Here is a 12,781-nt window from a genome sequence, read left to right as displayed (position 1 = left end):
AAAAGGAACACGATGTTGAAGAAAGTGCACAAGATAGCCAGTTTTACAAGAGATGACAGTGTATGTTCAAAAAAGGTAGGGCTAACATTTCCAATGTTGTAAGATAATTCTAGTCTGTGTTAAAACACAAACTCCGCTGTCCAGGGCTGTAACTGGCCTGAGCAATGTAGGACGGGCCAAAAAGAAGCATGATTAAATCAGCCTAAGATAATTCAAAGTACCTGTATTATTAAACCCAAAATTCGCTTGGTGCCTCAACACAACTGGATAGCTGTGCTGACTGATGGGTATAGGACAAAGGTTATCCTCACCTGGTCCAGACTCATCTCCTACCAGTGGGGTCTGTCTGACCCTCATTTTACAGTGCCGCTGGTTCTGTAACAACAATTGCCCCCCTCCTGCCCTTCCTCATCCTTTCTCTCCCCTTCCAGCATCTGCCATAAATCACAAGAAATTTTTTTTCAGCTAGAGGCTACAACTGCTTATGCCTATAGGTCACAAACCCGTCAGCTTTCGGGAACAAAAAATATGATATAAAAGACCAAAACACACAAAATGTAAAAAGGAGAGTACGTAGTGGGCATGAATTTTTATTATTTATAGGTATACATCTTATTTTTCATTTCTTAAACAGCCCGACCAGGCTAATGTTCGGCTACCGGTGGCATAAGGAGTTTAGCTGGTCAAGGAGTATTCTGAGCGAAACTCCTTATGCCCCAATAGATCTGCCTGGAGATTTCGAATGGGGCAGTTTGGAAATGTGACCCTAGTATTAGTGATCAAGGATTTGATGGATATCTCAATGAATTTCATACTGATACTAATAGATGAAGAAGGATTCTTTCTACGTTTCGTATTAACAGGTGTGACAAAACCCCTGGAATATAATGCAAGATGTAGTATGTTTTATCAGTGAGAGACAACAAATCCATCTCTTTATTGTTGTCTCTCACTGGTAAAACATACTACACCTTGCATCATATTCCAATCATAAATGCAGGATCTTTTGTCTTCCACTGGCTCCGAAAAAGAAGTCGAACCCAATAACCAATTTAGAGTTAGCTTTCAGACTAGAGTAGACACTTGCTATATTGTTTTATACACCGTTTCATCCGCTCATGTTGCAATTAACCCACGGGCAAGAATTTACGTTAAAGTCTTACTGTAAATGCAGAAATGTTCGCGGTGGATTTATGTTCGCGGTTTTTGCGTCGGCCATTTCACCGCAAGTTTAAAACCACCGCGAACACTTTTCCAGGGCATTAGGATACTACAGTGCATGGTGCTACTGCAAATTATACCACCGCGAAAAGTCCTTTTTCTCGCTACCGCGAAATTAAATCCCCGCGAATTTAAATGCATTTACAGTAATATAAAATCAGGGGTCGCACAAATCCAATTTTGGTAGCTGTACAGTGGCTCAGCATTTGCTGTCTAGTGGAAAGGGGGCCTAAGGCCACACCAATTTAATTTCTTGGTTCACGGATTTTTTCATAAAAAATATGAAGCGAGAGGGCGAAATAAAAATAAAAATTGTAAAATGGTTGGGGTAAAGGTAACGGCTAATCCAAAACATAAAGAAAAAAGTTTTCAGCTTGAAAAAAGTACAAAAACACTATTTTTGTACAGTAACAGCACCTGTACCCACACTTTAAGGAGCTTATAATATAAAGGCCAATTTGCTACACCAGAAAGTTGGTGAATGGTTTCATTAATGGTGAAAATTTGCTGAGTGGTAATTTTTATTTTTATTTTTTTTCCCAAAAAATAGGAGCGAGCGAATCTGTGAACCAAGAAATTAAATCGGTGTGGCCTAAGGCTGGGATGAGAGGGTGTTAGTGATTTCAGATGCAGCTATGTCCATGGGAAATAGCCTCACCGAAACTGTTTCCATGTGCGACTAGTCTGCCCAGCTGATTGGAAAATGCTCAACCTCTGGCAGGGCTCAAAATACTTTTTCCTGACTACCTGCACTGGTCCAGGTAATTTCAAAAGTTACCTGCACCTGACATATGTTACCTGCACCATTCAAATATTATTCAAAAGTGCACCATAGAATTCATAACAGGATAAATCGATTTTTTTATTTATTTATTGATCTTATAGGGTGGTCCCTTCAGTCTAGCAGACTGATTTTCAAGGGAGCCCTGTGTAGGTGCAGGTACCTACCTACCTACCTAATCCTCTTCGCTCCCTTTGGTGGAGCATAAGGCACTGACGAACTTCTTCCAGTCCTTCCTATCTTGGGCCATCCATCTAACTTCATGCCAGGTCTTACGTGCTGCCTTCATCTCCCCTTCAACCGTCCTTCTCCAGGTCCCTAGAGGCCTGCCTCTGCTTCGCTTCCCTTGAGGGGTCCATTTGAGGGCGACATAAGGGTGTCTGTTTTTGTGCATACGCAGCACGTGCCCCAACCACTTCCAACGTCTGCGTTTTATTTCCTCAACGATGTTGGGAATTCCTGTACGTTCGGCAACCTCCTTGTTGGAGACTCTTTGCTCCCAACGTATTTTCAGGATTCTCCTGAGGCATCTACTTTCAAAACCCCTAATGCGCTGCTCGATCTTTTTATTTGTTCTCCAAGTTTCTGCTGCATATAGAAGGACTGAACGGACGTTTGATCTGTATATCCTCAGCAGTAGGTGCAGGTAGACATCAGAAATACCTGCACAGCCCAACTTTAACCTACACTAACCTGCTGATATGCAGGTGGTATTTTGAGCCCTAAACCCACAAGTCAAACCATGTCCCTGCACCAGAAAGGTGTTGTACAGTCACCCAAGAAGAAGAAAGTGATTGATGAGTGGGATAAGTGTTGCCCTGAGCTGGTATGGCTCAGGTTACAATGTGCTTTATCTCTGTGGAGTTTCAGCATCCAGAATTGTTTTCAGGTGAAATTCTGAGGTAGATGGATCGAAGATTTTAGCTTTTATTAGTTTTAATGTTATAAAACATGACTCTACTGTATATGTTGTGAAATTGAGCTCCTATCATCGATTTGTGGTAGCTTTGCCTAATGGGTTGGCTGTAGGACTATAGTCACATACTGTACAGGAATACAAATACCTGGAATACACCATACAGTGAGTGAAGCACATTGTCACTGCAAAAGTCGCATAAAATAAATGTAAAACCACCATGAAAATTTCAAGAATTACAGTATCAACAATAACTGATAGTATTACACAATTATCATCTGTGTTCTTGATTTAAGTTTTGCAACATGTCCTATAAATTGTTTACAACACCCTAACTGAGTGAAGGGGAAATAATTGTGTAAAATGGGTTAGTTTGATTGGCTGTATGGCATAGCCCTTAATGACTTTTGCCCCAGCTGGACCATATAAACTGTATCACCGCAAAAGTCAAATAAAACAAACGTAAAACCACCACGAAAATTTCAAGAATTACAGTTATCATCCTGCATCATCACTAGCCACAACTGATTGCATGACTCAATTTTCATCTGTGTTCTTGATTAGAGTTTTACAACATGCCCCAAAGTGTTTACCATACCCTAACTGAGTGAAGGGGAAATAATTGTGTAAAATGGGTTAGTGTGATTGGCTGTATGTGGTAGACTTTTGCCCCAGCTGGACTATATAAACTGTACAGGATATAACAGTTAATGGATGGAGGTCAGGTCAGGGCCTCTTCCTCCAGGGGAGACCAGTTCACTGTAAAGCACCCTCACTTGAGGGTGTGATGGGGGTTTCTCAAGTACAGATTTACATGTAAGTCCACAGCATGTAAATTTCATTATTGGATGACATTTTTTTCATCCTATCTCATTATTTTTGCAGTCTGCAGGGGATGTCATCCATAAGATTTACTTGCTGTGGCCTTATAAAAACAGTCACTGTGCAATAACAGTATTTCATTCTTTTCCTGGTTTATCTTTCAAAATGATTTATGTCTCACTTTTGTTTTACAGGAAAAACACAGGAATGTTCGTGAAGGTGTTCTGTCGACGGCGGCATGCGGTGCGCTCCTGCTAGGATTCCGTGTCTACTTCATGGGAAACAAACCCCCGGAGTTCGCACCTTCAGACAACCCAGCATCAGACTCTGACAGCCTCTTAGCGAGAACTTTGACCTTTAACCTATTACCTTCGCTGAATATGTTGTTGCTTTTATATCCACGGTTGCTGAGTTTTGATTGGTCGATGGATGCAATCCCCCTGGTGGAATCTGTATGGGACGTGCGGAACCTCTGCACTTTGACCTTCTATTTGACCTTGGCAGTAGTTGCCGTGCACTGTATCATTGAGATCAGTAGAACTCCACAGACGGAACACAGTAGTGTTAAAAGTAATGGAGTCGCTCACAATTCCGTGTATGGAAATGGCATCACAGAACACAAACATTCGCCATCGTCTAGGAAACATTCGAGTAACTTGTCGCCAACTTCGACCCCCAAGGTCAACTCAAGACATTCCACGGAGACGAGGTCGCTCCACGTTCTGTTACTTTCCACTGCCATCTTGGTGTTTCCCTTCGTTCCCGCGTCAAACCTGTTTTTCTACGTGGGATTCGTGATAGCAGAGCGCGTGCTGTACATTCCGAGCATGGGGTTCTGTTTACTGGTCGCCGAGGGGACCCACGTTCTGTACGAGGCAGCGGGACGGACGTGGAAGAAGGTGGTTGTCATGGCAACGGTGATGCTGGTCGTGCTGTACAGCGCGAGGACGGTGGTTAGGAACGAAGACTGGCACAATGAGGAGGCACTGTACCGGTCCGGCATCAAAGTCAACCCAGCTAAAGGTACCAGCTAGCGGGTCAGATAATGTATAAATTCCAGCTCACCTTTATCCGCGGAGTAACCTATAGCCGTTGCTTTTAAAAATGGTATTTAGGAATATAAAGTCAAGGGACTGTGGTTTGAAATTGCTGTTTGAAACCACCGTTCGTTGAGTTGATATGCCTATATACCCTGTATTTAAGAACAATGTATATATATATGTAGGTTACCCTGCCTATAAATGTGAATTAGCACTTTACAAAATTGTGTCTAAAAAAGCTATTTGTATTGGAGATAGTTCTCGGAGAAAGAAAAGGGTTAGTGGAGATGGGAAAAATTGGGGACTGAATTGACATAGGGCCTAGGAGTAATATAAAATAATGAAAATAACTGCCTAATAGAAAACAAAATTTTTTCCTCAGGAGACCAATAAGATTTGGACAGGTGGTCACATTGGCCAGGTGGTCCTTATGTAGAGGTGGTCACTTGCACAGATTTGACAGTAGCTCAAGATCAATATATTCAGATCATGTGCAGCATCCATATCTTCTTGTCTAACCTTGCAGTATAAATGGACATCCGGACATTGGTATTCTAAAAGCACCTTAATTTTAACCTCCAATTGAGTTTCTGCCCCTTAAAACAGGTGTTATTTTGCCTGGGTACAAAGGCTTTTTATCTATCTGTCAAACAGGACCCAAACCCCCAAAAGGGACTGTCAAATTATGGACCAATATTCAAACAATTTCAAACCTCTGCCTTGCGCCGTTTAATTATCATTGGTCTGATTGGAGATCAGATATCGGGTATGGCAGGCATTCCGCCACCTGGCTTCGATGGTTATTTGGGTTATCAGCGAATCAGGAAGTATGCTCCAGCCATTGATTGGTGGAATATGTCCAGTTACAGCCAGGTCACCTTTGAAAATTGGGTCACAACTGTATGTTGTTGAGATGATATATGTGATGATATGCTTGAAAACATGGGACTATGAGAAAATACTACCATTGCCAAGATTATATTTTTGTAAACAGTTTGGTTTGGAGCATAACCCAGAAGCTTCAAATGGATTGATTTGAAAGTTGGTATGTTGTTAGATCTTGACCTGTCCAAGATATTTGGCCCCAACTGATTTTGTTCATAGTACAGCATCCGATTAGACTGTGGGTCAAGGAACCAATCTTTGAAATTTTGTACACAGAAATCTAGTTTGTGGTGCAGGGTTTAGAGTGATAAAGAGACACCTAGCAGTCACTTATAAAACTGCATATTCCTTAGCATTCACCAACCAATCACTTCAAGGTGTCAACTATTTCAAACTGTTTGACCTGGGCATTAAGCTGGTTTTTGTTTGGATCCAGCCTAAGTTGATTAAAAGGACTGCATATCCCTTAGCACTTAACTACCAATCACTTCTAGGAGTTGATTCATTTCAAACTGTTTGACCTGGGCTAAGCTACTTTATGTTTGGGTCCTGCCAAAGCTGATTGCAAGTTTTAACTTTGTTTTGAACCATTTGACCTGAGCATAAGCTGCTTTATGTTTGGGTCCTGCAAAAGTTGATTAAAAGTTTGAACTCTGTTTCTTCCTCTCGCCAGCGTGGGGAAACCTGGCTAACATCTTGAAGACACAAGGAAACATAGACGAGGCAGAACAGGCCTACAGGAACGCTCTACAACACAGAGGCAACATGGGAGATGTGCACTATAACCTGTGAGTACATGCTAAACACTGGATTTTTTGGTTGTATCGTTTCTGTTTGCAGCCAGCAATCAACTGTATTACAACTGCACAAGTCATTTCTGAATACTCTTGGTTTAGAAAGCTTTATCAGTTTTACCATAATTCTGAAATTTCACCTGTATACTACTAGTATACTGTCTGAAGATACAGCATTATACGCCCTAGTTTGAAATGGCAAAATGTAACTTCAGGTTGCAAACTTACATTTGTAACAAGCAAGAATGCTAACCATCTTGAGCATGAAGTCTTCATTTTTTGCACACTCGGAAACAATTCATTGCACTCCTCTTATCAGTTCCTCTAAGTTCTGTTTCAGTCATTGTTGAAAAATGTAAAACTGCAAAAGACAAATGATTTTGTCATTTTTTCCTCCAGTGGAATACTGTTGCAGGAGGGTAAGAGATACCAGGAAGCGATCCAGAGCTACCAGATGGCCATTCAGTGTAGACCTCGACTAGCAAGTAAGTTTCATCGAGAAGAAAGGATCGTACTTTAAAACAGCCTGAAAGACATTGTAGGAGTGAGGGGTCCTGTGAGAAATGAAAGGGAACATTAACTGGAACAAATTTGTCACCCAAATGTGTGGAAGTTACTCTAAAGAGCTCCATTCCTACATTTACATGTATGTTAAAGATCCCAGCACACTTGTCATAAGAGTCTGAGATGTCTGTGAGCTTGTCTAAAAAAACGCCAGCTGTGCATTGCTAACTGTTAAGAATTTGTAATGCTTCACTTCATTCTGCGGATAGTTTTGTTCCTATGTACATGTACACTGACTGACTGTACATGTACTAATCTAGTGTTGTTTGCCTGCTTTTCTCCAGTGGCACATCTCAATCTAGGCATAGTGCTGAGCACTCTGGGAAAAACAGAGGAGGCCGAGAAAGTTTACAGGCACGCAGCCACACTGGACGACCATGGCCTGAAGGACCCCAAGGCCCACGCTACAGGGGTGATATCAGCCATATACAACCTGGGGAGACTACAGCACGACCAGGGCCGATACTCGGTATGCAGAATTTGTTGTGACTATTTCTGAAGAGAGTAAGGTAGAACTTTGTAACTAGAAATAAGTATTTGCTACCAGATACAGACAGGCCATCTTTTACTTAGTGTCATCTTTTCAGGATGATGTTGTAATTGAGTACTTGTTTTTATGTCAGGAACTTCAGGTGGTACTAAAGCACCACTTTGTGATCAATGGTGGTAGTGCAGCATGGAATGGCCTAAGATGTACTGCTTTTAAGATGACAATGCCTGTTATATGCCGACAATTGCAAAACATGTTTCACTTACTGTAAACCTGGAAGAAGCTGCAGTATTACAGTTTTTAGGACAGTTATGGTGCCCCAACGACCCACACAGAGGTCAAGGGATAGGTGAGGTGAGGTGAGATAGGAAAAAATAGAGCTCATTTCAGCACCAAGGACAGGGGTAGTTCCACATGTAATACTGTATAAAGTTCGTGTTTCAGGCTACAGAAATAAAGGCTATTGGTAAAGTACTTCATGCAATATTTTCTGAAGACTAGATTTCATAAAGAAGACTACTTTTAAATGCTTTGCGACCATGTTTGTATACTAATTAGCTGCTATAAGCACACCAGCTTTGGTCTTCTTACACTGAGCAACCTGTCACACCTAATCTTTGCACACGACGCCCCTGCTATACCAAGTGGAAACGAGTTCCACTATATTACATTTTGCTTTGTGTTATCAACCATAAAGATATTTACCTTTGCAAAAGTGTAATAGCTTTAGTTTAATGTCTGCTTATTTGATTTTTTCAGGAGGCAATAGAGACATACATGGAAGCAATAAGAAGAAGGCCCAGTCATTATGCACCCCAGAGTCTCTACAATATGTTAGGTAAGGTTGACAATACACATAGCGAAGTAAATACTTCAAACTTATGATCTCAGATCAAGAATTGCTTTGGTGTACAGTCAGACCTGCCCTTGAAGACCCATTGTTAAAATCTGACACTACCTAAATGATTCTTGATTATTGTGACAATGGGAAAAATTATCTAATGCGCCACAAAAGAGTGGTCAATATGTCCAGGTGGTTGATATGTCCAGGTAGTCTTTATGTACAAATGTAGAGGTGGTCAGTCACTTGTACAGGTCTGACTGTACTGTATTTGTAGCATTTAAATTTCCTGGTGAGGAAAATCTTGGAACACAGGCAGTTGAGCACTTGCCCATTTTTGTACTGCTGTAAAGCCCCCAGTAAAAGTCTCAAACATGAATACTGTTGGTGTTTGCTAATCCTCACTCTGAACCTGAAAAGTCCAAACAAGATATCTAAGTATTTTTTCCAGTCATAGAAAGTGTTGTTTGCTCTTGTAGGTGAGTCTCTGTTCAAGAACAGCCAGCTTGCAGAAGCGGAGGAATGGTTCAAGAAGTCGCTGGCTGCCAAACCTGACCACGTGCCGGCACATCTTACTTACGCCAAGCTCATGGCGAAAACGGTAGGTGTCGTGTGGAATTACATTTGTGTTTTCCCCTTAATACTGGATACAGCAATGTTATACATTAAAGTCTTTCGAACCTCCTGTCACAGGTTCAGTGGTGGCATAAGAAAAATGAGACTTCATAACTGAATCCATAAAGAATAAGGCTATATTTTTTAAACATATTTGTTTTGCAAGAGTCCATTCTAAACTTTCAAATGTGGGTTTTGTCAATTTCCACCTTCAGATTAGTGCCCATGAAGACCCTGTCCACACAATGAGTAAATGAAAATGAAATGAAACTAATGACAGGGGTTGACCCACTGGACAGAGCCGCATGGAAGTGTGGTGTAAAGACTAGCTGACTGCCTCCTACTCCTGTGTCAGGGATCCCAGCAGCTGTTTAATCAAATACTGTAAATGCAGATTTTTTCGTGGTGGATTAATGTTTTTCTATTATAGTATTAGATTTCAGTCTATGGTGTTACCGCGAAATTAAAACCACCGCAAAAAGTCATTTCTCCCACTACCGTGAAATTAAGTCCCTGCGAACTTCAATTCATTTACAGTAGTAAATAGATAGTGAACTGAGTATGTCTTTTTGAAATGTTTTACTGTAGAACCGTGCAGCTGAAGCAGAGCTGATGTACCAGAAAGCGATGGAGCTGGACTCCAACAGTGCTACAGTACATCAGCACTATGGTGAGATGTTACACATCTTCTCATTTTCCAGGACATAGCAAGCATTGGAAGAACGTACTGTAAAAGGTTGTGTCCGCATATATAAGGATGATATCCACTTGATAGTTTCCAGATGTTGTATGGGAAAAAAAAACAAAGAATCTGATGCAATGCTGATCAAACATTCAACAGAAAACGCAATGAAGTCTAGTGTAACTACAAGACAACAACTCCTGTACAGGACTGATAACACATTGCAACTGAGGTACCATGCTGGTCAGGGGTTTAAAGTGCCTGGGTATTGTTGACAGTTAACTTTTCCACTGCTTATGGATAGCAGCGTGCAAAATACCCACTTGCACACTTGCACATTGCAACCACTTTTTGCTTGGTGCAACTTACTTCTAACCTCAGGTTGCACAGGGTGCAACTTAGATTTTGAGCCTCAGAACTCGATTTTGTTGTCAATTTACTTGATTTTTAGTTTGAAACTAAAATGCTTATAAGTAACATGAAAGTAAAAGGTTATGTATTGTACCTTTTTTCAGAAATTTGTGAATTGTAGGTGGTGCAACTTGAAATTCAGTTGTGCAACCTAGTTTTTGCCCTAGGTTGCACACTTTGCAACTTGGCACAGAAAAGCATTTTGTACACTGGGATAGATACAAACAATTCACCAGCCAGGCTGATGACACATTACATTCTGAGACAGTGCTGCCATTACATGTTATTGCTCACTTTAGTATTGAAAAAAAAAACATTCCTTACATTTAAGGAACTGTGTTGGAATTTCTTTCTACATTTTACAAGATGCACAGTTTTTGGTATAAGATTTCTTGATAGATTTGTTCTCAGACTCAATAGAATTCAATGCAGTAGCCTATAACTTATAAATGTTAGACAGAACACCTTACTGACTATTGTGTGAATGTTCCCCATACCCAGGGCAGTACATGGCAGAGACTGGTAGAAGTGAGGAGGCAGCGGACATGATGGTTAAAGCAGTGGAGCTCGGCAGTCCCGAGTTCGAAACCATCTTTAACGCTGCCAATGCTTTACGGTAAGGAGATCAACTGTAAAACCTGCCCAAGAAGGCCATATGGGATGGTTTTTTTGTCTATGTGGACAGGTGGTCTTTATTATGCATAGGTCAATGGGGAAAATCATCTATGGAAGTACCAGGTGGTCCTTCTTCATACTATACTAGTCACTTGTGCAAGTTTAACTGAGATACAGTCACTGTATAAACAATTGTGTTTGTGGCAGGGCTTTAGCCAGCTTGGATTTTTTTTCCGTCAGCCAATTCCAATTGTCGCAAAAAACGCGAAAATTGATTAGAAGGACTGGACCGAGACCTTGAAAAACGGGTTTTAATGAGATTATCGAATGCAAAAGGCTGCCGACACACATTGTCAACAATCATAACAATAGCAAAACAAACAGTGTGTGGCTTGTACAGCCGTGGACGGCGTCCCCAAGCCGCCTGTAGCGTCCACCAAGGATTTTTGTCCGTCAAGGTTGACGGATTGGTTTGAAAATTTTTCCGTCAGACGCAGCAAATTTCCGTCAATTGACGGAAAAACGGACGCTGGCTAGAGCCCTGGTTTGTGGTAGCTTTAAGTTTAACATTGTGCATGTATTGTTCCTACAGGCAAGCTGGCAGACACGAGGATGCTGAGAAATACTACAAACAGGCCACGCAGCTGAAACCTGAGGTAAAACCTGCTGTTACACAATCTAGTCAAATCATGTGTTAATCTTGATATTGAAATGAGATTGACAGCAGTGTCTGCAATATATTGTCTGTGTCTAGCATCCTTCAAAGTACAGGTAGGTAAATCCAACCGAGGAAATTTGCTTCTTTGGCAATTTCTAGTGTGTTTTTTCAATTGCTACAGTAATGAAGGTTAGACATCCAGTTTAGACAACCTTTAAAGATGATTCAATGTCTATAACAGGATAAGATACAGAGACTTACTTCCAAACACTATAAAGCAGTTAAATTGTAATCATCTTATGGCATAAGTGCTATGAAGTTGAAGACTGATTCACCCTGCCCCCCTCCCCAGGTTGCCAGTGCCCATATGAACCTGGGAGCCATCCTACACCTGAACGGCAAGTACGTGGAGGCGGAGACAAGCTACCTTAGGGCGCTGGAGCTCAAGCCTGATGATACCATGACCATGCAGAACCTGAAGAAGCTGCGGACTATCCTGAACAAGCAGAGTAGACGTTAGAGTTAACGTTAGTTCACCTTTATCCGCGGGGTAACCTATGTTTGGTGCTTTTAAAAACAAGGTCGTCGTAGATGTCACACTGACGGACGTTGGTTTCAAATTGCAATATTTTCAGTATATTGCAGTTTAAAACTGCAATCCATCGGCTTGATGTGCCTAAATACCCTGTTTTGAAAAACAACTGTTATAGGTTACCCCGCGGATAAAGGTGAACTTAAATGTTAGACCACTCCTAGGCACAGAATCTATAATAGTTGTTTCTCTGTGTATTGTTAAATTATCTTGTATGCAGTTAGTCCTTGGACGAAAAATTGCTTATTGAGAATGGGAACTAATTTCAAGTCCAAAAAATCTTCGTGACATGAAATTCATGAAAATGTATTTTCCTAAGCTTTGAATATCAGATTTGGCAACAAAAATTAGTAACATGCGCTCCCAAACAATGAGTGGGATGAAAAAAATTTAAAACCTGAATATATTGTATCTATATTGTATGTAAGCCATTGCTAAATCATCTTGTATGTACATGTAGTTTGGAACTCTTCTGAATGAAGGAAAGTGTTCCAAACTCTTTGTAAACTCTTTCCACTAGCTGAGCAACTGTTTAGTGATGGTTGAGCGACTAGAACTGGATTTGCATAACCATTGTTTTTACAATTGGAAAATGATTCATGATGTTAAAGTGTGATTTAAAAGACAACAAAATATTTTTAAAATCAGTGTTTGTCAATGAAATTCATTGAGCAAACTGTCAATAATTTTTGTTAGCCCAGCAGTCAATCAGTTGTCAATATCATGCAATGCTCATAGTCTCTACCAGACTCCGGATCGCTGGAAAATCGTAGAAATGGAACAAATAGAGAGGAATATAACCGACCAGGGACAGCTCGCGATCCTAGATCCGTCGATCGCGTGCTGTTCTCTGG

General features: G+C 40.9%; 1 protein-coding gene across 1 annotated transcript in view; it reads left to right on the top strand.

The window, feature by feature from the left end:
- Positions 1-12,659, top strand: part of LOC118406545 (protein O-mannosyl-transferase TMTC2-like) — a 54,899-nt gene extending 42,240 nt beyond the window's left edge. The window contains exons 3-12 of the mRNA XM_035806632.1: positions 3,935-4,763; positions 6,339-6,453; positions 6,859-6,944; positions 7,308-7,492; positions 8,273-8,351; positions 8,834-8,955; positions 9,558-9,639; positions 10,564-10,678; positions 11,270-11,333; positions 11,688-12,659. Coding sequence (XP_035662525.1) covers positions 3,935-4,763; positions 6,339-6,453; positions 6,859-6,944; positions 7,308-7,492; positions 8,273-8,351; positions 8,834-8,955; positions 9,558-9,639; positions 10,564-10,678; positions 11,270-11,333; positions 11,688-11,855 — 1,845 coding nt within the window. The 3' untranslated portion in view covers positions 11,856-12,659. The remainder of the gene's footprint in view (positions 1-3,934; positions 4,764-6,338; positions 6,454-6,858; positions 6,945-7,307; positions 7,493-8,272; positions 8,352-8,833; positions 8,956-9,557; positions 9,640-10,563; positions 10,679-11,269; positions 11,334-11,687) is intronic.
- Positions 12,660-12,781: the final 122 nt, after the last annotated feature.

This window comes from Branchiostoma floridae, chromosome 19 (genome assembly GCF_000003815.2).
Source record: "Branchiostoma floridae strain S238N-H82 chromosome 19, Bfl_VNyyK, whole genome shotgun sequence".
NCBI lineage: Eukaryota > Metazoa > Chordata > Leptocardii > Amphioxiformes > Branchiostomatidae > Branchiostoma > Branchiostoma floridae.
This window is presented reverse-complemented; position numbering and strand designations above follow the sequence as displayed.